Source organism: Ziziphus jujuba, chromosome 1, assembly GCF_031755915.1.
Source record: "Ziziphus jujuba cultivar Dongzao chromosome 1, ASM3175591v1".
Classification (NCBI taxonomy): Eukaryota; Viridiplantae; Streptophyta; class Magnoliopsida; order Rosales; family Rhamnaceae; genus Ziziphus; species Ziziphus jujuba.
In genome coordinates, this window is record NC_083379.1 from 13,713,327 (window position 1) to 13,739,388 (window position 26,062).

The 26,062-nt window shown below is 32.8% G+C and overlaps 1 protein-coding gene across 1 annotated transcript; it reads right to left on the bottom strand.

Annotated features, from left to right (window-relative positions):
* Positions 1–3,234: 3,234 nt before the first annotated feature.
* On the bottom strand, positions 3,235–5,634 carry LOC107433852 (beta-amyrin 28-monooxygenase). Its single transcript, XM_016045220.4, has 3 exons — positions 4,633–5,634; positions 4,302–4,489; positions 3,235–3,742 (listed from the first exon to the last, which is right to left on the bottom strand). The coding sequence occupies exons 1-3, from the start codon at positions 5,570–5,572 to the stop codon at positions 3,446–3,448; spliced, it is 1,425 nt and encodes a 474-aa protein (XP_015900706.2). The 5' UTR covers positions 5,573–5,634; the 3' UTR covers positions 3,235–3,445.
* Positions 5,635–26,062: the final 20,428 nt, after the last annotated feature.

Sequence of the window (26,062 nt, forward strand, 5' to 3'; positions counted from 1 at the left end):
ATGGTGGTTGTCCCCGACGCCACCGCCCTCTTGCAAAGAGCCCAATCACCCCGCATATCCTCCATTTGGGTGCGGATGGCATCCAATTCCCTCTCCAGCATTGCACGAAGGTCTGCTACCTCCCCCATGCATTGGTCGCGTGTCGCACGGAGCTCCCTCCTTAAGGCATCGTCTAGCCCATTGAGTAACCCTCTCACGGCTTGGTTGATGGCAATGTCCTCCGACTCTAGCCCATCTAGGCGACTCTCCAGCGCCTCGAACTGTTCTTGTACTCGGGATGCATGCTCCTCCAAGCGCAACTCTACGCCGGTCATCACATCCTTGGACTTGGACTTATGCCTCTGCTTCCCCGCATTGGGGTTGCGTTGCTCTTCACGACCTCGCACTTCGGTAGCTCCCTCCACATTGATGGTAACATCCGAGCTAGCCATCTTGCCTACTTCCACGTTGCACCAACGATATGCTTGAGCAGCAATTGTCTCTGATACCAACTATCACGGGCCTAACTTTTCCAACACTCCCGTGCGGCACTTAGCACCTCCCTTGTTAAGTAAGCCTTGCTCACAAGCTAACACAATGCGGAAGCTAAGAGTAAGAGAGTAGGAAGTAGGAGAGTTTGAGAGAATGTGGAGAATACTTGTATTACTAGAATTCTTAGATTCTTGGATATTCTTGGATATCTTACAAATGAGTGTCCAACCCTTTATATAGAGGGCTTGGCATGTAGGAAGATTCTAGATATGTACATGTGTCACCTATCTAGTTAGGGTTCTAGATTATTCTAGGGTTATGTACAAGATATTTACATGGAGTATTCTAGAGAGATTCCAATCTACATTAGTCTAGGTTTCTCTTGAATCTTCTAGAATATTCCGGACTTCTCTTGATCCTTCATGGAGAGTGTGGAGTTTTCCGGTTAAACCTCAAGGGTTTTACTCCTTTTGCACGGGACGTGACAGTTCGGTCATAAACTTCTCTCCAAATTTTTAAATGTTCGGTGAAAACTTCTGAACGTTGTCATTTTGTTTAGTTATATACTTTTAAACTTGCAATTTTACACATATATAGTTTTAAATGTTTGGTTGTAAACTTTTGTGTAACTTTAAAATGATTATCCTTTCTGTTGTAAATGTATTGGTGTAGTCAACAACACATTCTAATCTAACACTTCCATTATCTATATTTTTTTTTCATCCTGCATATATTTTACATTCAATTAGATGTAAACCATCAATGATTAAAAAAATAAAATAGGCATATTTCATAACGTGCGGTACTTAATATCTATATGTATATAATGTTCAATAGATAAATACCAAATATGTTAAGAATGTTCAGATGAATGCTTCTGAACAATTAAAAATTGTTTAACTTTAAACTATCAATTTTAATATACCAAGATCAAATATAATAGTGTTGTCCTGACTTTGTCGTTGATAAGTGATAAAAAAAAAGGTCCAAATTAAAGTAATCATCACAAAATAATAAAAAAAATAAAAAAAATTAAATACATCTTACTGTGTCATATGTTTGGATTAATTTGTGAATAATTTTTGTATCTGCAATCCTAGTTTATAATGGAATATAAGTTAGATAAAGATATAACGTATGATTTGAGGAGAAGAATGAGACTATAGTAATATATTTAGTTAATAAATGTCTTTAATAGTAATTTTAAATAGGGATAAAAATGTAAATCAATAATGAGATTGTATAGAGTAACTAGTAAAATAACAACCCAGTCCACCTGCATATGATATTGTCTGGTTTGGGCCACCCACATGTGACATTGTTTGCTTTGGGTTCCACACGCACGGTTTTAAAAGGCCTCTCAAGGGAAAGGTATCCACACTCTCTTATACGGCATGCTTCGTTCCCTTCATTCCATTTTCCAACCAATATGGGATCTTACAATCCATCTCCCTTGGGGCCCAGCGTCCTCGCTGGCACACCGAATCGGGTCTGGCTCTGATACCAATTGTAACAGTCCGGTCCACCAGCATGAGATATTATCTGCTTTGGGCCTAACCCGCACGGTTTTAAAAGACCTCTCTCTTGGGTTGGGGGTCCCACCCCTTCATCTATCAATCCCACTAGCCCGGGCAAGCTCTGATACCAACTATAACAGTTCAGTCCATACGCATGTGATATTGTATGTTTTGGACCCTCCCGCACGATTTTAAAAGGTCTCTCAAAGGAAAGTATCCACACCTTCTTATAAATCATGCTTCGTTCTCCTTTTCAACCTATATGGGATCTCACAAGAAATTTTTTAAATATAATTTTAACTTTTAACTTTTAATTTAGTAAAGGTTGAAAAAGAAAATCTAAATATTAATTTTGATATTAAATATCTAATTTAATACTGACTATATATATATATATATATATATCTTATTAGAGATTTCAACTCACATTTTTTGTTGAAAAAAGTTGTGACTTTACAACTAATATTGTTCACAAATAAACAAACTAAAAGTTAGAATTCAATTGGAAACTTGACATAAAAAAGAAAATTAATAATTTTTTTAATGACCAAGACAATTTTAAACTAATAAAGTCATGTGTGTTAAAGTTAAATCTCAAAGGAGATCATGGATCAAATCAACCATAAAAACATGCCGAAGGGCTACATCTCTACTAAAAAATTGATTCCCAACGAATTAATTTCCTTTTAAAATTTGATACTTTTCAAACAAGATCCAATACTACTTCAATATCATCCTCACTAAAAATTCCTTGCACATTTTGAAATGAGAAATGAAAATAAAAATAGAGGTGAATTTAGGAATAAGCAAAATGAAGACTAATATATGAAGGTGAATTTAGGAATCTGGAAAACGAAGACAAGTCCAAACCCTCCTTACATTTCTAACAAGGTCAAAAACTACTTATTCCCCCAATATGCTACTGGGTGACCATGTCAGCCTTTTAATTATAATATTTTAGGTACTTCGCAGTAGTGCGGAAGCGCAGAAAATTCTTTAAGAGCAATGATTATCTTTGGGCTTTATTCCACTTTTTGCTATTGGGTTATTGAGTCAGTTTACTTTGTTCTAATTCGGCTTTAGGTTCACTTATGTGTCTTTGATTTCCAAAATAAATAAATATATAAATAATTTCGTTAAGCCATTGTCATTTAAAAAAAAAAAGAAAGAAAAAAAAGAAAAAGAAATAATTAAGTCTTATATTAAAGGTCTTCAATTAAGTCCTTATATCAACTCTTATATTAAGTTTTCAATTAAAAAGCAGAAGAGTAACTTCTTCTCATTAATGTAGAGAGTGACCACATATATTAACATTAAATTATTACATAAAAGTAAAAGAAAACAAAAAACAAAAACCTCGTATACTCTAATATATTTTTTGTTTCTTTTATGGCCAAGGTACAACAAACAGGAAGAAGCATGAAAATTTAGAAATTTAAGCATTGCTAGTGGGAAGACTAATGAGAGCGTAGACGAATAGGGAGACCTTTCTCAGGAGTGGGCATCATATCACCAATAATCTTCTCATTAGGATACACCATTTCCCACTCAAACCTCTTCACTACATTGTGGACGAAAGTGAGAATGGCGAGCCTTGCATACTCTTTCCCTGGACACATTCTTGGTCCTCCTCCAAATGGAACAAATGTGAAAGGTGGGAATGAGTTCATTTCTTCGTATCTTGATGGGTCAAACTTCTCTGGATTTGGGAAGTATTCTGGGTTCTTGTTTGTTGTACTCACTGTCCAATATACCTGCAATATATAATTTTTAATCAGAAAAACAAAAAAAGAAGGAATCATATTATTAATCATATCCTTAACCTTCGAATTCTAATTTTGCTGTCTTTTTCAAAATGGTAATAACATTTTTCATAGCTGATCATGGTTGACACTTGACATTATGAATTCATTCTTTTTTTCTGTATCTTATTAATGATAAGTACTGTTGGTAATAAATAACAAAAATTATTTATTTTTTTTTCAATAATTTTGAAATTCATGGATGAGTTCCTTTTCAGTAATTGTTTTTTGTTTTTTTGGGCAAGATTCCACAAGTTGTCAACTAATTACTTTAACACAAGTAAAAAAAACATTATGGAAAGACGTCAATAAATTTTTTAAACAAAAATTTATGTGGTCCAATAAACTGACAAATCTAGTACCATTCCCTATGCACATCAAACTTTTAATTATAGAGATACCCGACATCTGGAAATTAAATTAAATTTTTTAATCCAAAAATAATTAATTATAATAATCTAATAAATAATAATAGTAATAATAATAATAATAATATTCACATATAATATACCTTCCAGCCTTTTGGAATAGTGTATCCGGCATAGGTGAAATCAGTAAGAGCCTCTCTGAAAGTCCCCTGAAGTGGTGGTGTGAGTCTCATAACTTCATACAACACATTCCACGAATACTTCATCTTGTTAATATCCTCCCAATCCAACATCTCCCCAGGTTTCTTCCCCGCAGCTACCTCCTTTTGCTCTGTTTTTTTTCAATCAATAACCGAAAAAAAATATAAATTAAAATTTTCCCATCTAAGTTTCCTGTTTGGATAACAAGAAAATTTCAAAATTAACTTTTCCACGAAACAAACAAAAGATTAATTTATTAATTAATTAATTTACCAGCAAGAACTTTTTGGTATATGTCCGGTCTCTCTCCAACATACTTCATGAAGAAAGCCATGGCAGTAGCGACAGTGCTATATCCAGCAGTCAACAAGCCCATGATTTTGTCAGCCACTTCAGCCTCGGGCATGTGTTTGCCGGAAGGGTCGGTGGCGAGGATCATATGGGTCAGAATATCTTGCATCGGAGCGCCGGAAGCTATGGCGTCTTTCTTCTCCTGAATAACAGCCCTCAATTCCTTCCTGATCTCGTTGGCCGCCTGGGTAGCGCGGTGAAAGATGGTTCCGGGAATGTCAAGTATCAGAGAATGCATACCGACGGTGACAGCGTCGAAATTTCCGACGAGCCTCGCCATGCGCTCGGGGTCGTCGGTTCCCATGAAAAACCGGCAAGCGAGGCTGAGAGTGAGAGTCTTGGTTAGAGGATGGGCCTTGACTTCCTTGTTTCCCTCCCAGTATTTGGCCATCTGATCCTGAGTGATGGCGTCCATTTTCGCCAAATACCGAACCAGAGCTTCGGGTTTCAAGAACCCCGGAGATTTCAGCACCTTCGCTTCCTCATCGCGGCCGGGATGTTTCTGCGCGGCGGCGGGTTCTTTGTACGACCTGAACATCCTCTGCATCGAGTGTGGACGGAAGGCCGTGAAGTACTTTTGCTCGTTGGTGAAGAGGAATTTGTGGCCGTTTGGCCCGCAGATCACGGCGGTTTTCTCACCAAGGATTTTGGTTTTGAAGATATCCGGGGAGTATTTCTTCATCCTCTTGAAGACGAAATTTTCAGGCTTGCCGAACAGAAACTCTATGGTTTCTCCGACTATTGGCCATCCCATGCTTCCCGGTGGAAGGTTTTTGGGTTCATCGGAACGTCCTTTGAAGACGAAGATGGTAAGGGCCAAGAAAAGAGGAGCCAATGAGAGAAGAAGATATAGGGTCTCCATTGGTGTGCCGGAGTGATAGCAATGTGTGTGCGTTTTTCTGAAGCACCTGAAATGGAATTTAAATAGACGAGGATTAGAGTGGTGTTGAGATTTTTTTTTTTTTTTTTTTTTTTGGTTGTTGTAGTTTCTGTTCCGTTTTGTTTCGTTTGGAGGGTAACCACGTAAATTAGCACGCCCGCCACGATACAAAGTCGTCAATCTTGACCTGCCTTCGCTATTGGTTCACTAAAATTAGCACAAAACGGAAAAAAAATATATGTATATATTAATAAATGAATGCCGTTCAGGTTGATAATTTTTAATAAATGAATGCTGGTTAGGTAGATAATTTCTTGAGTATTTGGATGAAGAATTTTATATTGTTTTTCAGCCACATGATTGATCTCAAATAAGATGCCTGTTGGCAGTTTTCTATAACTTCATCACTTTACTTCACATGGTTGCTTGCGGACAACCAAATTAAAAATGCAATATAATTGAGTTTACAAAGTTGTTTTAATGGACATAATTTGAAGAGCTTGGGTAGATTTTTCTAGTGGTTAACTCCAACACATGAGGGATGCATCTTAAATTTGTTAACAATTATAAGAAAAAAGACACAAAATCCTTTTCTACTTTTACCTAATTACAATTAACCCCTTTTTTTTTTTCTGAACAATTAACCCTTTTTCTGAGGAGACAAGAATTTAACCCCTTTACTCTTCCAGAATAGAAAAGAAAAAAAATCCTAAGGTATGAAAAAAAAAAAATGTGTAACTATATGTATATTATACATTTCTTGAAGGTAAAACTCAAGTTTTATATCATAGACTAGCGTTTGTTTAAAATGAAGAATAAAACAAATTGTGTACAAAGTATATCATTAATATACATACATATTTTGATCATGTTAATTAATATAAATAACTTTAATTTGCATTTTTAATTTTAATAAACCAATATTCCTTAGTGGGCTTGTATATTTTAATATATTGTAAAATCACCTTTGATTTTTTTATCCTTTTTATATTCTTTATTTTAAAAAGTCAAGTTTTTTAAAATATATTTCAATCTACTTTTTATTTTTAACTTTTTAAATTAAAAAACATGTTTGATTCTTTATATTAAATATTATATAATTTAATTTAATATTAGACCAAATTTTCAAGACATTTTCATGTTTCAATTATTAATTTTTATTTTTCATCTTTTAATTGTTCATAATTGAGAAGAAATTCAAATAAAGAATGTAGTAAATAAACATAATAATAAATATTACAGAAAAATTTAAAAAAATTATATAAAGAACATTATTGAAAGACTTTTTAAATTCTATTTTTTATATTAAAAGATATTAAAAAAGTGCTAATTATTTTAAAGATCTATTTTAAAAATGCTCTTAAACATTTTATTTTTATAGTATAATATAATTTTTATCTTAATGAAATACTAGTATATATTATGCTTTTTCTTTGCTTGTAAATTTTCTTTTCAACAAGGGCGGATGCAACACTTCATATAGCCGGATCAAACGCCTTTGGATAGTTTTCGTCGGCCTTTTCAAATGAACGTTATATATAGCACTAATATATAAAAATAGATATCAATGTGGTATTTTTTAAATTTAGGGAGTAAATGTCACATATATAAATACTTTGAAGGCACGAAGTGTATTTTTATTACCTCAAATTATTATAATAATTTCAAATTACAAAATTAATAATATAACTTAATTAATACTTTTTATTATTTACATAATTATCATAGAAGAAGCCAGGTTTGCCTATTGATGCCTACAAATGTTGTTGGCATGTATATGAAACGGGTTCAGATAATTAAGATAGTGAGACGAGTATGCATGTATGCAGAGAAAGTGCTTTCTTATTATACAGGTATAATGCATTTGTTAATTTTAATAGTCATATATATGAATGAAATACATATTAAAAAAAATGATAATATTACATATTGTAGTTTTTCACTTATACATACGTTGAATGAAAATAAATAAGATACATTAAAATCCCTCTACAATCATTTATTAGGATCAAATTAATTTTATAACTATGAGAAAGTTATAATTTAGAAAATGTATAGATAAAAATTCTATTATCTAAGTGGAAATTAATCAAATTATATATTTTTTATTAGAAAAAATATGTAAATAGTTTAATTTGACATTTAAATATAATATTGAACATAATAGTATGAAAATACAAAAAGTTTGGAGCCAAGAAGCTCTAAACATGCTTAAGAAACTAGAAATATTTTGGTTTCAACAAAAAGGTGCTCATGCCAATAAGTTATCACATACCTACAAGTTTATAGACATTGTAACAGCTCTTAAAAACAAATTTTCCAAGCAACTTTATATAAATACCTTGTCATATTAAACTTTAAAAATAGCGTAGCCTCCTTAAGATCGAATTTCAAAAACTTGTAATTTATTATAATATGAAAATTATTTTTATTTATAACTTGTAATAATTATTTAACTATTTTTATTATATAAAGGTCTTCAAGTAGTAAGTAGTTTTGTGTGTGTTTTTTTATTTTATTTTTAAGATCCTCTCATATTTCTCTCCTTTCCTATCATCTTTCTCTCATTTACAAAAATTATTTTCAATTTTTCATAGAAATACGAACAAAATTAAAAAAATTTCTAATATTTTAAATTAAAATCTAGAAAGGAAACAAAATAAGTATATATAGTTTAAGATTAATTGTTAATTAGTACTATGAAGTTTTGTAGTTGCGCGAATTCAACTCTGTTTAGAATTACTCTAATTGAATTTTAAAATTTTAAATTTATTGTAAAACAAATCCAATTAAATAATGGAGTTAATTTTAGAGTTACATATTGAAGCCATCCTATATTATAATTTGTTTTCCATTTACAATCAAGATTTTATTTCCACTCTATGAAAAAAATGAAAAATTCGGTGAAATTTTTATGAAAATTTTGATTTTTTAAACTTTGGATCCAACTTCATTTTAGACTTGCTTAAGTATATATTTTGAGAGTGTGAACATTATATTTGAGATTTATATTAATTATAAATTAATCTTTTAGATTTTGAAAATTACTATTAATATCTCTAAAAGAGTATAAATTATATTATTTTAAAAAATGTGAATAAATACAATAATTTTTTAAAACATAAAAGAAAATTGATTGATCTTTTTAAAGCTAAAAAGGATAATTTATATTTCAATCAAACCTCTAAGGGTATAAAATTAACCTTTTGAGAGTTTATTATTTCTTTGCTAAAACAGCATGGAAAACATAATAAAAGGCACCGCATGGGATTTATGGCTGACCAGCTTGTGGTAACAACACCCTTATCTTTTGTACCACTAAAATATATAAATTTGATTAGATTCCCTTCGCTGGTGTTTCTCTAAAATATCATCGAAAAAGAAAGGAAGAAAACATATAAAATTATATCGTTTTTCTATGAGTCATAAGTTGAAGGTCAAATTAGTTCGACGTGGTATTAAAAAGGAGGTACAGTTCCAGCTACGTATGCTGGCATAGTGAGCTTAAAATACAGCAGCTTGTCCAACTTTGAAAATTATGTTAGCCATACTTTGACTCTTTCAACATGGGAAATTGTGACATTTCTTGTCTTCTCCTACCAAACAACCTTTCCCTTTCCTTTCCATTTCGTTCTCTTTCTTTTAACAAATTGTCTATCTGCATTTAATTAATTTCAACCATCTTTATCAGAATTTAAAACCGGAATTATACATTTTTAATGGTGATTTTAAAAATCCAAATCACACATTAGTATAGAATTTATAAAAATATGTTTTAAAGAGAAACCCAGCAAACTAAAATAAAAAATTAATTGTTCCCTGAATTTATTTTATTTATTCTTTTGAGTAAAGATAAAAAATTTGTAATTAAGTTAAACGAATTACAGCCTGCTAAGTTTGTAAACCCGGATTAAATTTCTGACATACTTAATTGATAAGTTGTAATCTCTTCACATATATATATATATATATATATATTTGTTTTTGTTCTTGGTAACGTTAATTTGTTTGGTAGGTTGACGAAAGTGACTTGACTTTTCATTTTCTACACGTAGTCTTGGTAGCAGAGAGGCTAATGGAATTGGACTTTTAAACGAAGACTTATATGTCTCTTAATCTGTGCAAAAATCCTAGTGTTCAATTCCCAATGTTCACTGCAATATTAATATGCCACCAAAAAACCAACCCAAAAAAAAAAAAAAAAATGAAAATAAAAAAAGGGTGGAAGGGAGACCATGAACCTGCAGGTACAAAATTGTGGTATGAAAAGAAATTTCAGTTACATCTTTGTTGATTATTGAATAGAAAAGAAGAGCCTGTTTGGCCAGCTGTTTTCAGAACAGTTTTTTGTTTTTGAAAACAGAAATTTGTTTCCAAAATAATTTTATACCTGTTTGGCCATTTGTTTCTAAAAACAAGTTCTGAAAACAAGTTAAAAAAAAAACAAAATTGGGAAAACATCAAAAAGATGTTTCCACCTGTTCTCTCACCTTGGCCTCTCTTGTCTCTCACCTTCGTCGCTCGACCAGCCCCTTCATTGGCTTGCGAAACGTTCACCGCTCGTCGACCCACGCACACCAGCTCCTTCCACCTTCCATGGAATAATATATTTAACATAAACATCATTAATTACTTCTATGGCTTCTTGCATGTATGTATTTATATATATATATATATATATAGTCCAGCTCTTATCATGAGCTTTTATTTTTAAAAACGTCCATATATTTAGCAGAAATCTTGTCTGCTAAAAGCCTCAACCGCTAAGACCCCAACGCTGGTATTTAGCACAAAAACAGCAACAAACAGACTCTCGACATTTTTCTTTCTGCCGATCACTACTAATTATGATTTAGAGAGAGAGAGAGAGAGAGAGTTTTTTGATCGAACTGCGATAAATACACATCGAATACACAATCAATATAGTCAATAGTGATTTATCTTTTCAAGCTGCATAATTATTTCCTTCTCTCTCACCAGAAAATATGTCGATAATTTTAAATGATTCTTATTATTATTTTGTTTTTTGTTCTACAAAAGTTATTCGGATTGTTGTTTGTTTGGCTGCTTGGAATAGACAAATCATTATCTTTCTGGTCCTACCTACCTACACACGCATTAAATTTTCCTTTTCATGGGGATAATTATGGATTATTCTCTTTAATTTTTTTACAGATTTGTTATAAGTGCAAGTGTGGCCTAATAGAGAGACATGTGGACACCTTTTATGTTTACATGAAACCGTGTACACATACATACATATACAAACAAAAGAAAAAAAGATAAAGGATGGGATGTTTTGACATGTGTGTGTATATATATATATATATGCATGGAGCCAAGAAAAAGTTTGTGTGGAAATGAAAAAAAATTCATTATATATTTTATATTATATATGTATATAATTCATTAATATGGAAATGAATTAATATTATGTAAATATATATAAATATATTATAGCTACATATATTATATAAGGTTCTTTGTATGAAAGAAAAATAAATAAAAACCTTGTATGTAATCCAAAAAAAAAAAAAATAAAATAAAATAAAAACAAAAAGCTGTTTAAAAACATGTAACCAAATATATTTTTTATTTTTTGGTATTGAAAACTGTTTTCAAAAATCAATGGCCAAACGCTCTTTGTTTTCATAAAACAAGAGAAAACAGTTTTCTGTTTTCATTTCTGAAAACAATGTTTCAAAAATAGAAAACAGAAAACATGGCCAAACAGACCCGAAGTTTTTTTCAATTCTGATAACGCTATTTATGTTCGGTGTGCCTCTCCACAAGCAGAGTGAATGAACATATATCAACATGTATGAATAACGTTGATAACTCTTTAAAAAATTTACCTTTTAAAATAATGTCCAATCCATTTATTGAGGATCACTCAAGATTTTTTTGACAAATTACTTATATACAAATAGGTAGTCTCACATAACATTAAGATATAATGGTTTTAGAATTATATATATGTAAATTTTTTTTTAATTAACGCTTGAATTATTTTAATAATTAGGATTTAAAAAATAATTAATAATTAAATATAAATTTATTTTTTTTAAATAAAATAAATTTTGTAAAAATTCAATCTTAGATAATTATAAATATATTTTTAAATTTTAACTTTTACAACCATTCAAAAATTGATAAAAAAAAAATCTCAAATAATATGGACTGGTTGTATATAGATATTATATTAATTGTTGATGTGCGAGATTTCGACAATTGCCAGATCTGATTTGTTTTTTGCAATAAATCGCCGGATGCACCGTTAGTTTACAGTTTAATTAATTAATCCTTGACAATGTCCAATTACGTATTAACGTTTTTAAGTAATATGATATTATATATCACTGTCAAACATACATAAACGAGGACATACAAAAAGGAGTAAAAATTACAAATCCTACAATAGGAAAGGCTATTTGCTAGCTTCGACTTTCAGGCATGCAAATTCCAATAATATCCCTTTATATCCTCTATATATTCACTTCCCTAATTGTAAAAATTCCCATAATTCTTTTTTTTATTAGTATTTATTATTAATACTATAATTTTTAATTAATTTATTTAAAAGATCACACTACATACGCAATAAAATAGGCCAACAATGGTGGGCAGACTCATTTGAAGCAAACGTCCAAAGGGCCCCCAGAGGGATCACTTTCCAGGCATCTATTTGGAAAGATTTGGAGTCCTCACACTCGCTCGCATAACTGGTTGGTGCACAGTCAACGTTGGCGCGCTCCTGCATGCTCACTCTATTTTATATTACAAATATGCTTCTTCTTCTTCTTTTTTCTTCTTCTTTTTTCTTTTTTTTTTTTTTTTTTTTTTTTCAGAATGTTCATACACACTCACAATCGCACCTTGTGTGGTGAAATTATTGATGATAAGAGAGCGATTTCTTGGAAGCTGCTCATAATCATGAATTCATCTTTTTCACTTCATATACATACCCTATATATATAATTTTAATTGTTGTTGCATTGAGAATGTATTTCCAAAATATTTTATATATAATCATATATATTTGTCTTTTTTGAAAACCCTTATTGTATTTATATATATTGAAAACTTTGTACATATATATATATATATATATATTTCAATTTGCCATTGACAAATTTTTTATTTATTTATTTATTTTTTTTCCGCTTCCAGTCTATTTATAAATCTACATACATATTTTAATTACAAAATAAATGATGCAACGGACCTGGACCAAACAGCAAAAGTTGGTAGACTTTTATTTATTTATTAGTTTTTATAGCAACTCCACTATATATATATAAATATATATTTATGTTGCTGTTATAGCAACTCCACAAGTAAACACAATATATTATTGTTATTATTAATTTTGGGTCGTTTCAGTCCACTTAAGTCACCTTTCCTGTAGAAGCTCGTCAGTTTCTTTTCGTTGAAAATTCTGGAGTAGTTTTGTAGAAATTGATGTATGGGTTAGAGTTCAAAGCGTACATTTGCTGACCCAGTCCTCCACCACTGTTGTGATTGAAATAAAATGCGCCATGAAAATAACTCCATTTAACGATTTAACAATATTTAATATATTTTATATGTATTAAAAATCATCATAAGAAACCAAAACAACAATATATGGTCAACTTTACAATACCTGTACAAACACATAAATATAACTCCATTAAATTTAAAACATACATCAAAAGGTTAAAAATAAATGCCTTTCTATGATGAAGAAGATGGGGGAGCAGTCTTTACACATTGTATTCTTTTAAATTCCTGCAAAACAAATAGGGATGGAGCCAGAAATATTAGAGCAAGGAATATTTGAAATAATTTGTTTAGAAAATAAATTAAATCTAGACATGTATTTCATATACATATTTTATTTTCTTTGAAATAAATGGAACAAGTATAGAGTAAGAGATTTTTTTTTTTTAATTGTCAAATATAATAGTAAAACACTCATAATCTCACACTACAATAAGCATTATTTAGGATAAGAGATTTTTTTTTTTTGAAAGATAGGATAAAATATTATAATGCCCATGATTGATCACCGACAAATCAATTAATTATCTAACTTAATATTTCAATTATTTTAATGATGAGTACTAGATAATTACAAACTCTTTATATATATATGTTATATAATTTCAATCTTTAAAGAGTAATATTTAATTTATAAAGGACGATAGTAAAATTTAGGGGAGTCATATATGTAAAATATAAAATTCAAACCACAAATATATTTAAACGCACGCTTTTAAAGGGAGAAATTAGAAAGGAAAAGGGGGCCATGGCCCCCTCAAGTCCAAGAGTAGCTACGCCTTGAAAACAAGCTAATGTGCACCTCCAAACTCTAGAAATAATGGCACCCTTTCTCACTCCCTTTTGTTTCACATGGTTCCACTCTTTCTTACCATCATTCACACATCACAAACATACATCATATTACACACATATTCACTTACATGAAAACTACATTCCATTCAAAATCAAAATTAGGCTAATAATATGGATTTAGCGAATGACAATAACTAGTGTTCATCCAAATAATTAATGACCCATAAAATAATAAAACCATAAATCTATCATTTAATGGATAACAATATGTAAAAAAGAGATAATGGTCCAAATATTTTAAGTATTAAATTTAATACGTGTTCATCCCGAAATTAAAAATAAACAACACATAAATTAACATTAACATGAGTTATGCATTTGTGTATGTTATTATGGCAAGTCCACAATAATGCTAACATATTTTTGACAAGCACTCCACAAGAGTTCAAAACAAATAGCAATGAATTGAAATTGAATATATACATGGCAAAGTAGGGAAAAAAAGTCAGGGAAAAAAAGTCATGAACGGTGGGTGAAAAATGATGCACATTATTAAATATACTTACGTGATGACTATATCAGACACTAATATTGGTCAACATTGGGGATGAAATAACTTGGAAAATGTGTCACACGTGGGTCTAATAGAATCAACCAGCACAAAGACGTGGATCTAATATGATCTATCAAGGCGTTGCGTGAAGAAATGATGCACAGATATAAGCAATTTTTTTATTATTATTACTTTATCCACCACAAAATAGTAAATTTTTTTTCTTATAAAACCGATTAAAGAAAAGTTGAAAGTGTATTTTTTTTTCCTTATATTTAATTGAAAAGAAAGTTAAGAAATACGCGTGCTAGTTTACAAATTATTTGATGTTTGTTTGCGGTTGTTGGAGTTTTTAAATAAATAGTGTCATATTTACCAAATTGTTTATCTACTGCCACAGCAAAATAATGTATTTCTATTTTTTTTTTTTGTTTTTATAAAATTTCTTTAAAAATTCACTTATATTGGATTCACAACTAATAGGAATAAAAGATAACAAGCTAAGTTAAAAAACAACAGGATTTATTTCCAATCTTTTGTTTTTTTTTTATTATTTTGAACGACGATTTATTTCCAATTTAAATGAATTTTTTCATTATTCATTCAATAATGAGAATGATATTATTTGTTACTTATGGAAGTATCTGGATGTAAAGTTACTGATTGGGTTTGTTTGTTTTGTTTCTCTGGGCACCGGCGAACGCTCGAAGAGACCGAGTACAAGTTTCCGGTGGCAATGTACACATGTTTCTCCTAGGGATGATATTCCTATGTAAAGTCCCAAAATATAACTTTATACCATAATTTGAGTTTACTTCGTTTTTCGGTCTAGAATTAGAATATTCAAAAAAAAAAAAAAAAAAAAAAAGAAGAAGAAGAAGAAGAAGAAGAAGAAATAGATAAAAGAAGGTTTTAATTCATTCGCAAGTGATGATCCATAGACATATATTGTAACTCAGTATCACCATTAATTTTTATAAATGCATGGGATCGATCAAGAATCTGATATGAAAGTGTTTTCCCTAATAAAAATGATCTTAATTTACTCCTATACATATGTTTTATGAAATAACAAAATGCTATAAATAATAATTTTTACATTCAAACTAAGCTGACCATGAATAAACAGAATCTATAGCAATACTTTGATCAATTATCAAGAGACGACTTCAATTGATATAAAATATTACATATCCTATCCTAAAATCACGGTGGACTTGAATTTGACGATTCTTTTAAGAGTTATTTTTTCCATTTTTTTTAAAAAAAAATATTTTTTCCATTCTTTAAAAAAAAAAAAATGGAGTGTGATTCTTTAAGAATTTATCCAAAAAAAGTTAGAGAGCCTATTAAAATGATGAAAAAGAGGTATGAGCCTTTCAAAAGCCAATTCAACAATTTAACAAAATTTTGATAAATATTCAATAAGAGTTAAAAGACCTAGCATTTTTAAAGTGCATGGGAAGGAATCATGAAATTGAAATATATATATATAAATGGTAAAAGTTAGAAAAGTCATGAAGGTGGGTGTAACATGATGCACATTATAAAATACAATTAACTGAGGACTATATGGCAGTGGTCAACATTAGGGACGAAACTTGGAATTAAATGTGTCACGCGTGGTTGAGATGGGCTCCATGATGGACAGTTTTTCTTCCTTTTTTTTTTTTTTTTTTTTTTTTTGGCCTTTTAGTTCAGTACTAGTTCATACACCAAAAAATAGTAGTTGCATATAGAGAAAGTTACAAGTTACAATAATACTCCTTTTTTTTTTTTTTGTTTTTGTTTTTCTTAAATCATTTTTACAGCTATACATTTCAATTCAGTCGCATTATCTAGTTCCTTTTTGACCCCATAACTTTTCAATTATATTCACTTGTAAAATGACCACTTGGTAGTGATATGAAATCCTTTACAACTGCATCACAACCGTAAACTATTCAAAGAACAAATAACATGTATTGTTTGGTGGATTGAGAGAAGTAAAAATTAAATGAATGGCGCGGTTTTAAAAATTTAAAATCAGAGACTTTCTTTGGAGAACTTTGGGTGTTCAGTGGAAAGAGTTTTAAACCACACAACACACAAATATTAAGTAATGAAATATAACAAATATAACAAGTAAATTCAGGAACAAACAGGCCTGCCATAGTGCCACAGTAAAATAAAATCTTTCCTAGTGGAGTAGAAGAAACCAGACAAGAGTGGCAAACTCACCATCTCTGCGGAGGGTTTCTGCATGATAATCGGCCGGGCAATTTCTGGCCACAATGCAAAGCATCGCAGTCCACACAACGCATATCATCTCCCATTTTTCACTGACATTTAGTATCTCATTCATATTGAATAGTTCCGTACTCAGTTTTTTGGCATCTGATAGTACGTCCCAGTCATGGGTCACTATCGTCTGTTCCTCCTCGTGTGGATCTGGACTTACGTAGAAGTTTCGTGCCAGCAATTCCTTACATGCTGTCTTTATATCTGTTATTGAGAAGGAGTCATCAGCTTTAAGAAACTCCATGAGTTCGCTGTATGCATAATGGAATACTATCTCGGAGGTGCTAATGGACAACATGTGAGATTGAGCGGCAAGAAAGTACATCGATCATATAATTTGATAGCTGTCTTCCCGTCCTTATTCTGGGTTCTGATTCTATGTGATCGATATCGAAATGGTAGCGAATCTCGGAAGCAAAGTGCCAAATTATGATTGTCTTATCGAGATCTCTTTGTGTCCAACTCCATCTGAACAGATATATTACCTCATCACTCAGTCCCATCAGTGCCCATTCACCTCCGGTGTTGTTGGTTTTAGTTGCTTCTTTCACCTTTTTTGCAAACTCGATCACAATTTTTTTCAACCCTATATCAATTTCCAAGCTGGTCGTGCAGAAGCACTTTCTGATCTCTATGTCCAAGTTCAGGAAAGCGAGGATTCTATCGGAATAGAAATGCCGAGTCTTATTATAAAAGCAGTATCAAATTGAATTGTTCCAATGTGTTGGACCACCCTTTCCGTTTGCTTGATTGTGCAGATACAATTCTCAAGAACCACATCGCAGTTGGCTTTTCCCAGTGCTTGCTCATCTGTAGTATTATCCAGTCAGAGGAAAACAGCATGTAGATTTGATAAGCCTCTAGAGTGATAATCACCCCCAAGAACCACAAGAATGAAGCCTGCATTTATGTAATAAACGAAGGCATCTTTGAACAAACAAGCAAATGCAATCGAGGCCGAAATCAAACTTAGAGAACTGACGAGACGAAGAGCAAAACCCATCCGGGTATAGACGATTGGAACTTTTGTGGAGAGTCCATCATACCCGAAACCCAGTTCACAATCTTATATTTTGAGAATGTCCTCAGCTGGTAAACCATCGATTGATACCAAGTTACTATAAAAGCTTGGAGTAAAGGCCAGTAAACACACTTTTCAATGTGATGCTTTTGTTAGAAATTTTATGGATTAAATATACATAATAAATTCCATAAATCATAAATTACTAGCCTCCAAACACAGCCATTGATAAATTAGATCTTTAATCCTGCAAAATAGAAACAACGTAAAGTAGTGCCTATGGACACACTACTCTCAAACCACTCTCAGATTTCTGAAAACCCTAATCTCCAAATACTGTATGGTATATCTGTCTGCTTGCCCTAGACCTTTTAAATAGTCTCTGCAAGTCAGACTTATCCATTAATTTTGACACACATAAAATAATAATAATTTGATAATATAATTATACTAGGAAAATATGGATAAGTCAATGGGATTATAAAGAGAGTTGGTCCTTCAGTCCAATGGGCCAACTGGAGTCTTATAGAGAGTGTGTGACCAAGGGCCCTACTACAAAATAATAAAATAAGCCAGCCTCATTAATGGCATAAATAGGCCCTGTAAGTGAGTAATTGATTATGCCAAGTCCACAAATATTAATTTAATTCAACATTCTCCCACTTGGACTGCATAATCATCATCATATAAAATCCAAACTCACTTACTATAGAATCTCCCGAACCATAATGCCATTTCATCTAAATATATAGTATACCGACAGGACACAACAATATACTAGACTAGGTAGTAGAGATTCTCTTAGTAAATCTCCCAAAACATTATACCATTTCAACTGAGTACTTTGCATCCCATAAACTCAGTTTAGGTAGTAGAGATTTACCTAACCATGTGCAATCCCCCAACACACAAAACCATCTCATTCAAGCACATTGCGTATCGACAGGATACAACAATATACCCAAACTAGGTAGTAGGGATTCATCATGGCACCTGTGGATCAACATACACATATACATAAACTAATAGTCTCAACAGGCCTGTAAATATAAGGAGCAATAATATGTGTAATAAATCATCTCATAAATAAATAATGATCAACATACATCAATATATTAAAATATTCAAAGAAATAAATAATACTCAACATGGATATTACTACAGAAAACATAAAAAACTCCCACTGACCCACAGCTGTCTCAACTGCTTAACAATCCCATATGGGACACATGCTCCTCAAATATGCCTACCGGTAAAGCCTTGGTCAATGGATCTGCCACCATGCTATAAGTCGGCGTGTGAACAACAGTAATGAGGTCCTCTTCAACTTTCTCCTTTACCACAAAATATTTCACATCAATGTACTTCGCACCAGGAGTACCTTTTAAATTATTGGAGAAAGACACCGCTGCAGTATTATCACAATACATCATAATAGGCCTCTCAATGGAGTCAACTACTCTTAAATCACGGATAAAATTCCGTAGCCAAACTGCATGACGGGTAGCCTCATAACACGCCACATATTCTGCCTCCATAGTCGAGGATGCTGTCACTGACTGCTTGGCACTCCGCCAAGATACAGCACCTCCTGCCATGATAAATATATAACCAGTAGTAGATTTCTTATCATCCACACAACCTTTATAGTCTGCATCACTATAACCCACTACTTCAAGAGAGTTGGTGCCACGATATGTCAACATATGATCTTTAGTACCCTGAAGATACCTAAAAACCTTCTTAATTGCTTGGTAATGAATAGGACCAGGATTGCTCATAAATCTACCAAGTACACCCACAGCAAAAGCTATATCAGGCCGTGTACATACTTGAGCATACATCAAACTACTTACTGCTGAAGAATAGCGAACATTCTTCATTGCCATCCTTTCTCTATCATTCTTGGGACACTGATCTTTAGAAAACTTTTCACCTTTTGTAACCGGTACACTTTCAGGAGAACAATTATGCATATCAAATCTCTTAAGAATTCTATCAATATAAGCTCTCTGAGACAATTGCACTACATAATTAGTCCTATCTCGAACAATCTTGATGCCCAAAACAAAAGAAGCCTCACCAAGATCTTTCATATCAAAATGGTTGCACAACATCTGCTTTGTCTCAGCTAATAGGTCAGTGTCATTAGTAGCCAAAAGTATGTCATCAACATACAACACCAGAAATATAAAACTGCTCCCACTGACCTTCATATATATGCATCTATCAACAACATTCTCCTTAAAGCCATTTTGGGTGACAACCTCATCAAACTTAAGATACCATTGTCTTGAAGCTTGCTTAAGACCATAAATAGATTTCTTAAGCTTACAAACCAAATTACCATTCCCTGTTTGTTGGAAACCAACTGGTTGAACCATATATACATCCTCATATAAATCACCATTCAGAAAAGCAGTTCTGACATCCATCTGATGCAACTCCAGGTCATAATGCGTCACAATCGCCATAATGATTCTAAAAGAATCCTTTGTGGATACAGAAGAGAAAGTCTCTGTATAATCAATTCCTTCCTTCTGGCTAAACCCTTTAGCTACAAGTCTAGCCTTATACCTCTCCACTTGACCATTGGAGTCCTTTTTAGTCTTAAAGATCCATTTGCACCCTATAGGCTTGCTACCCAATGGTAACTCAACCAAATCCCAAACACCATTTGATGCCATGGAATTCATTTCATCTTCCATTGCATCCAACCAAAAATTTGAATTTGAACTGCTTATGGCCTCCTCATAAGTGACTGGATCTGAATCATCACTTATGTCAAACTCATGCTCTTGCAAGTAAACCTCATAGTCATCAGGAATAGCTGATCTCCTAATCCTTTGTGACCTCCTCAAAGGTACATCAGCATCTGCAATAGCTGAAATATCCTGCTCTTCAACAATGAGTTCATTCTGACCAACTACTGGTTCATCAACTACTAGATCAACAATATCTCTATCAGGAACAACTATACTGGGAATGAAAACACTTTCTTCTCTAAATTGAGATTCCCTTGGACCATTACTATCACCAAACCCAAAATCATCTTCAAAATAAATGGCCCTGTCTGATTCCACGATCCTGGTGGTATGAGCAGGACAAAAGAATCTTGAACCCCTAGATCCCATACAATAGCCAACAAAATATCCACTAATGGTTTTAGGATCCAACTTCTTAATTTGGGGATTATAAATCCTTACTTCAGCGTTGCAACCCCATATTCGAAAATTGTACAAATTAGGCTTTTTTCCTGACCACAACTCAAAAGGTGTCTTAGGAACGGACTTACTTGGAACTTGATTCAAAATATAAGCTGCCGTCCTTAAAGCCTCTCCCCACAAATAATCTGGCAACCTAGAATTTGCCAACATAAACCGCACCATATCCAACAAAGTTCTATTCCTTCTCTCAGCTATACCATTTTGCTGAGGTGTACCAGGCATCGTATATTGCGCATCAATGCCACACTCACGCAAATAAATAGCAAAAGGCCCTGGGTTCCTGCCAGTCTCATTATATCTACCATAAAACTCACCACCTCTATCAGACCTTACAGCTTTTATTTTCTTATTCTTTTGAAGCTCCATCTTTACCTTAAACTCTTTAAAGGCAACTAAAGAATCTGACTTCTCACGAATAAGCTCAACATGTTTATAACGAGAGTAATCGTCAATGAAGGTAATAAAATATCTATAACCACCCAAAGCAGTTGGTGTAAAAGGTCCACATATGTCAGTGTGGATTAACTCCAAAACATCTCCACACCTAGCTAACTTATCCTTTCTTACCTTGGCAGTTAACTTCCCTTTCACACATTCAACATAAGTCAAAAGATCAGAGAAATCAAGATTAGGAAGTATCCCATCCTTCACTAACCTTTCCATTCTGTGCCTCGAAATATGTCCCAAACGTTTATGCCATAACATTGAGGAATTGTTATTAACTCTTGGGCGTTTGGAAGCAACAATAGAATTAACAGAGAAATTGAGATCATTATTAAATAAATCAAGCTTATATAAATTGCCACATAAAGTTCCAAAACCAATAACTTTACCATCCTTAAATAATTCAACTTTGTTATTTTCAAACAAAAAACTATAATCTTGACTATCCAAAACAGAAATAGATAACAAGTTTCTTCTTATTGAAGGTACATAAGAAACTTCTTGCAACTCCAAAACATATCCATTGGCAAGCTTCAACTTGATTGTTCCTACAATGTCCACCTTCACTCTTGAACTATCTCTCATATAAACATGCTGCTCAAGATTGGTTGGGCCCCTTCGGCTTATCATCCCCTGCAATGAATTAGTAACATGAATTGTTGCTCCAGTATCTAACCACCAAGAATTCATAGGCACATCGATAATATTGGTCTCAATCATTAAAATATTACCTTTCTTCTCTTGCTTTCCCTTTAAGGTCCAACAGTCTATCTTCTTGTGTCCAACTTTATTGCAGTATCCACACCTTCCATTGAAGTACTCTTTCCTTTCTCTAATCTGAAAACCACCATCCCTCGGCCCTTTAGGCTTCATACTAGAAAACTTCTTCCTATTGGGGTTAAAACCCTGTCCAGGCTTGAAACCTTATCCTGGCTTGAATCCTTGTCCCTTCTTTTGGAAAAACTTCTTGGACTTATCTATCTGATGTGAAACCATAGCAACAGACCTAGACTTACTTAATTTAATATCATCCTCTTCCTTGACAAGGATAGTAGTCAATTCCTCCAAACTTCTTAGTATTCAAACTCGATCTTATATTATTAAACTGTGATGGAAGACTCCTCATTATAGAATAGATCAAGAACTCCTCTCCAATGTCCATATTAAGATCCTTCAGCTTATTATAATAGGAAGAAAGTAGCATAATATGGTCCCTTACTCCTTTAATACCATCATACTTGGTATTATTCAATAGGTCCAAATAATGATGCTTCTCATTCATATCAAACTTGATAAACTTCTTTCCTATCTCCTTAAGAAGTCCCTTTGCAGTATCCACTTTAGGAATACTAGCATATATGGCCTCATCCATGTAATTCTCCATCATCATCATACAGCACTTATTAGAGTGCTTCCAATCCTCATAAAGTTTCTTAGCTGCTGCAGTACTCTCATCAGTGGGTATCTTTGGTGGATCTATCTCCAAAGCCAAATCCAATTTCATGAAGGTCAAATTCATAACTAAGGTTTTCTTCAATTTCTGATAATTTGTCCCATCCAATTTCATCATGGCAGTCATGGGCAGAAGGTTTGGGGTGCTACTAGCTGTAAAAATAGTAAACAACAAGACATTCAAAAAAATTTAAGACAATTCAATTACTATTTTCCAGCCCCTCAACACAAAAATACAAACATAAATATCGCTTAGGGTCTTTGTAGCACTAAAGATACCCTTACGCGGGCCAGGGACAGTCAACCAAATAACCACAATCAAATGCATTGAATTGAATCACCGACAGGGCAACTCAGAATCTGCAATACATGGTATTCAATCAACTTCCACTGCCATTCCAGGCGTCATACAAAGCAAATAAAACTACCGACAGGGTAGCCTAGTTACCCGTATAGACCCTGGTTAATAAGTGGGAGAAAAATAACATATTGGCAATTTCATGAAATAGGCAAATATAAAATATCTCATTCACTATGCCAACATACATTACATTGGTACACATAATGCAGACAAAATAAGTCTCACGACAGGTGAGTACTTAAAATTCTACACTACTATACCAACTAGGCACAAAGCCTCTTTGGGTAAGCTCACACAATCTAATTTTCCAATCACAAAGATTTAATTTGATTTAATAAAATTGGAATGTGATAATTAAACAAATAAATAAACAATAAATAAATAAATTGAACAATTGAATCACTAAATTAATTAATAAATAAACAACAAATAAATCAATAAAAAAAAGTTTTTTTTTTTTTCAGCAGATGACGTCAGCAGTCAACCCAAACGGCACGCCGTTCGCGCCTTCTTCTTCACCCCGTGACCCGGTTCCAGTCCAAACGGGTCACGCGACCCACTAGTCTTACCCGGCCATATCTCACCGTTCCGGCCACCGTTTCTGACGATACCGGCGGCGTTAGTTTCGTCTTCTCTTGGGAAACGTTTCCCACAAATCAATTTGATTCAAAATCAACCCAAAATAAACATCCAAGCAAGGTTTATATTCGGCCAAAACACAACCAAACACCCATGGAAACACAAGAAATTCCAGAAAATTTTAGGCAAAAGTGGTGCCGTTTGTTTCGTGTCTTCTTGGGAAACTTTTTCCCCAAATCAATTTAGTCTAAAACCCAGAAAATTATAACACCCAAGCATGTGAAATTGGGTCGCCGAAAACCCAGGTTTTTTTTTTTTTTTAAGAAAAAAACAATAATCGACCATGAGTATATATATATATATATATATACACGTAAATATGTTTAATAGAATACATAATCTTGAATCTCAAAATTTACATATGTATACAAATCAAGAAAAGAAAAGAAAAGAAAAATTAATGTAAAGCAACATGTATATATATATATATATATATCTAGAACACACTGATAATCAATCATGAATGGCCAAAACACAGATCAATATTCACATGCGAACTGCGATAAATTACAAGGAAATTTACTATGCATATTAACCCCTGCTCTGATACCAATTGTTAGAAATTTTATGGATCTAAATATACATAATAAATTCCATAAATCATAAATTACTAACCTCCAAACGCAGCCATTGATAAATTAGATCTTTAATCCTGCAAAATAGAAACAACGTAAAGTAGTGCCTATGGACATACTATTCTCAAACCACTCTCAGATTTCTGAAAACCCTAATCTCCAAATACTGTATGGTATATCTGTCTGCTTGCCCTAGACCTTTTAAATAGTCTCTGCAAGTCAGACTTATCCATTAATTTTGACACACATAAAATAATAATAATTTGATAATATAATTATACTAGAAAAAATATGGATAAGTCAATGGGCTTATAAAGAGAGTTGGTCCTCCAGTTCAATGGGCCAACTGGAGTCTTATAGAGAGTGTGTGACCAAAGGCCCTACTACAAAATAATAAAATAAGTCGGTCCCATTAATGGCATAAATAGGCCCTGTAAGTGAGTAATTGATTATGCCAATCCACAAATATTAATTTAATTCAACAGCTTTCTCATGAGGAAAAAACAAAAATAGGCCATTATGATCGTTTCCAGATCTGGAATACTAGGGCGAGGCAGGATATAAGACCACTCTTCTCTTTTAGATCACTCTTTTCTTTCTCTTTTACCCGGCTTGAAGTCACGAATGGTAATCCTAGAACTAGCTCTTAGTGCCGTGGAGAGAGCCCATGCATTCTCTACATACTTGATGAATCCAGCAAGTAAAAAAGGAAGATACAGATATGAAATAGCAGAGTTAGTCCAGAAACTGAAAAGGATCCATAACACAGCACTTAACTGGACAAACAGGTTTAGAAATTGCCTATGTGCCAAGCCAGCATCTTGGATCGAGTAGGCTGTGATTGAATCTAGGCTTCCCAGTTGCACGAGAAGCAGCGGTGCAAACAAGCCCCTCAGCTCACTATCGGTGATCTCTTTAGTAAAATCACTGACGGGTGTGAAAGTGAGCTTACTGAAGACAGCAGTTGCCACAAAATTTGATAGAAGATAGGTTGACCAGATTATGAATCTAACCAAAAATTCATATGTTTTCATGAACCTTCTGCGGCTGCCAAATAGAGTGAGCACTATATGCATGGCACAGCTCATTGCCACTAGCACTTCAATTCCCCAATCATCCCAAAAATCTTTAAATTCTTTTAACATCGAGGCAGACCGCATGGCTGCTTTTTCTCTTATCTGGCTGGAGATTAGAATGCTGCTGAAAGCACAGTTCCTTAATTATCAGTTAATAATAGTAATAATAATATATGATACAGCTCTAGTTTTATTATAATGATATAGTAATGCAAAACCGCGAACAGAATATTGTTTCATGGAGGACCACAAAACTGGATTCGCACTAAGAAAAACAACATAAGCTGTTGTGAAAGTGCGATCATCTTGGATACTAGCCCAATCAGCTTTAGAGAAAGCATGCAATGCAATGGAAAGTTCCGACAAAGAAAGAGGCCAAAATCATAGGTACAGTTAAGGTAACGAAGTAACCTTTTTGCAGCAGCCCAATGCACATTAATAGGATAATGCATAAATTGAGATCAGAGAAAGTAATATGGGACCGACCCATAGACAAGTACTACTACA

What these genes read in the sequence shown, in the direction of transcription:
- LOC107433852 (XM_016045220.4), bottom strand. Translation starts at nt 5,572, where the DNA reads ATGGAGACCCTATATCTTCTTCTCTCATTGGCTCCTCTTTTCTTGGCC. An exon ending in ATACCAAAAAGTTCTTGCTG is followed by an intron (nt 4,490 to 4,632) that starts GTAAATTAATTA and finishes GAAAAAAAACAG; the next exon opens with AGCAAAAGGAGGTAGCTGCG. An exon ending in CTATTCCAAAAGGCTGGAAG is followed by an intron (nt 3,743 to 4,301) that starts GTATATTATATG and finishes TATATATTGCAG; the next exon opens with GTATATTGGACAGTGAGTAC.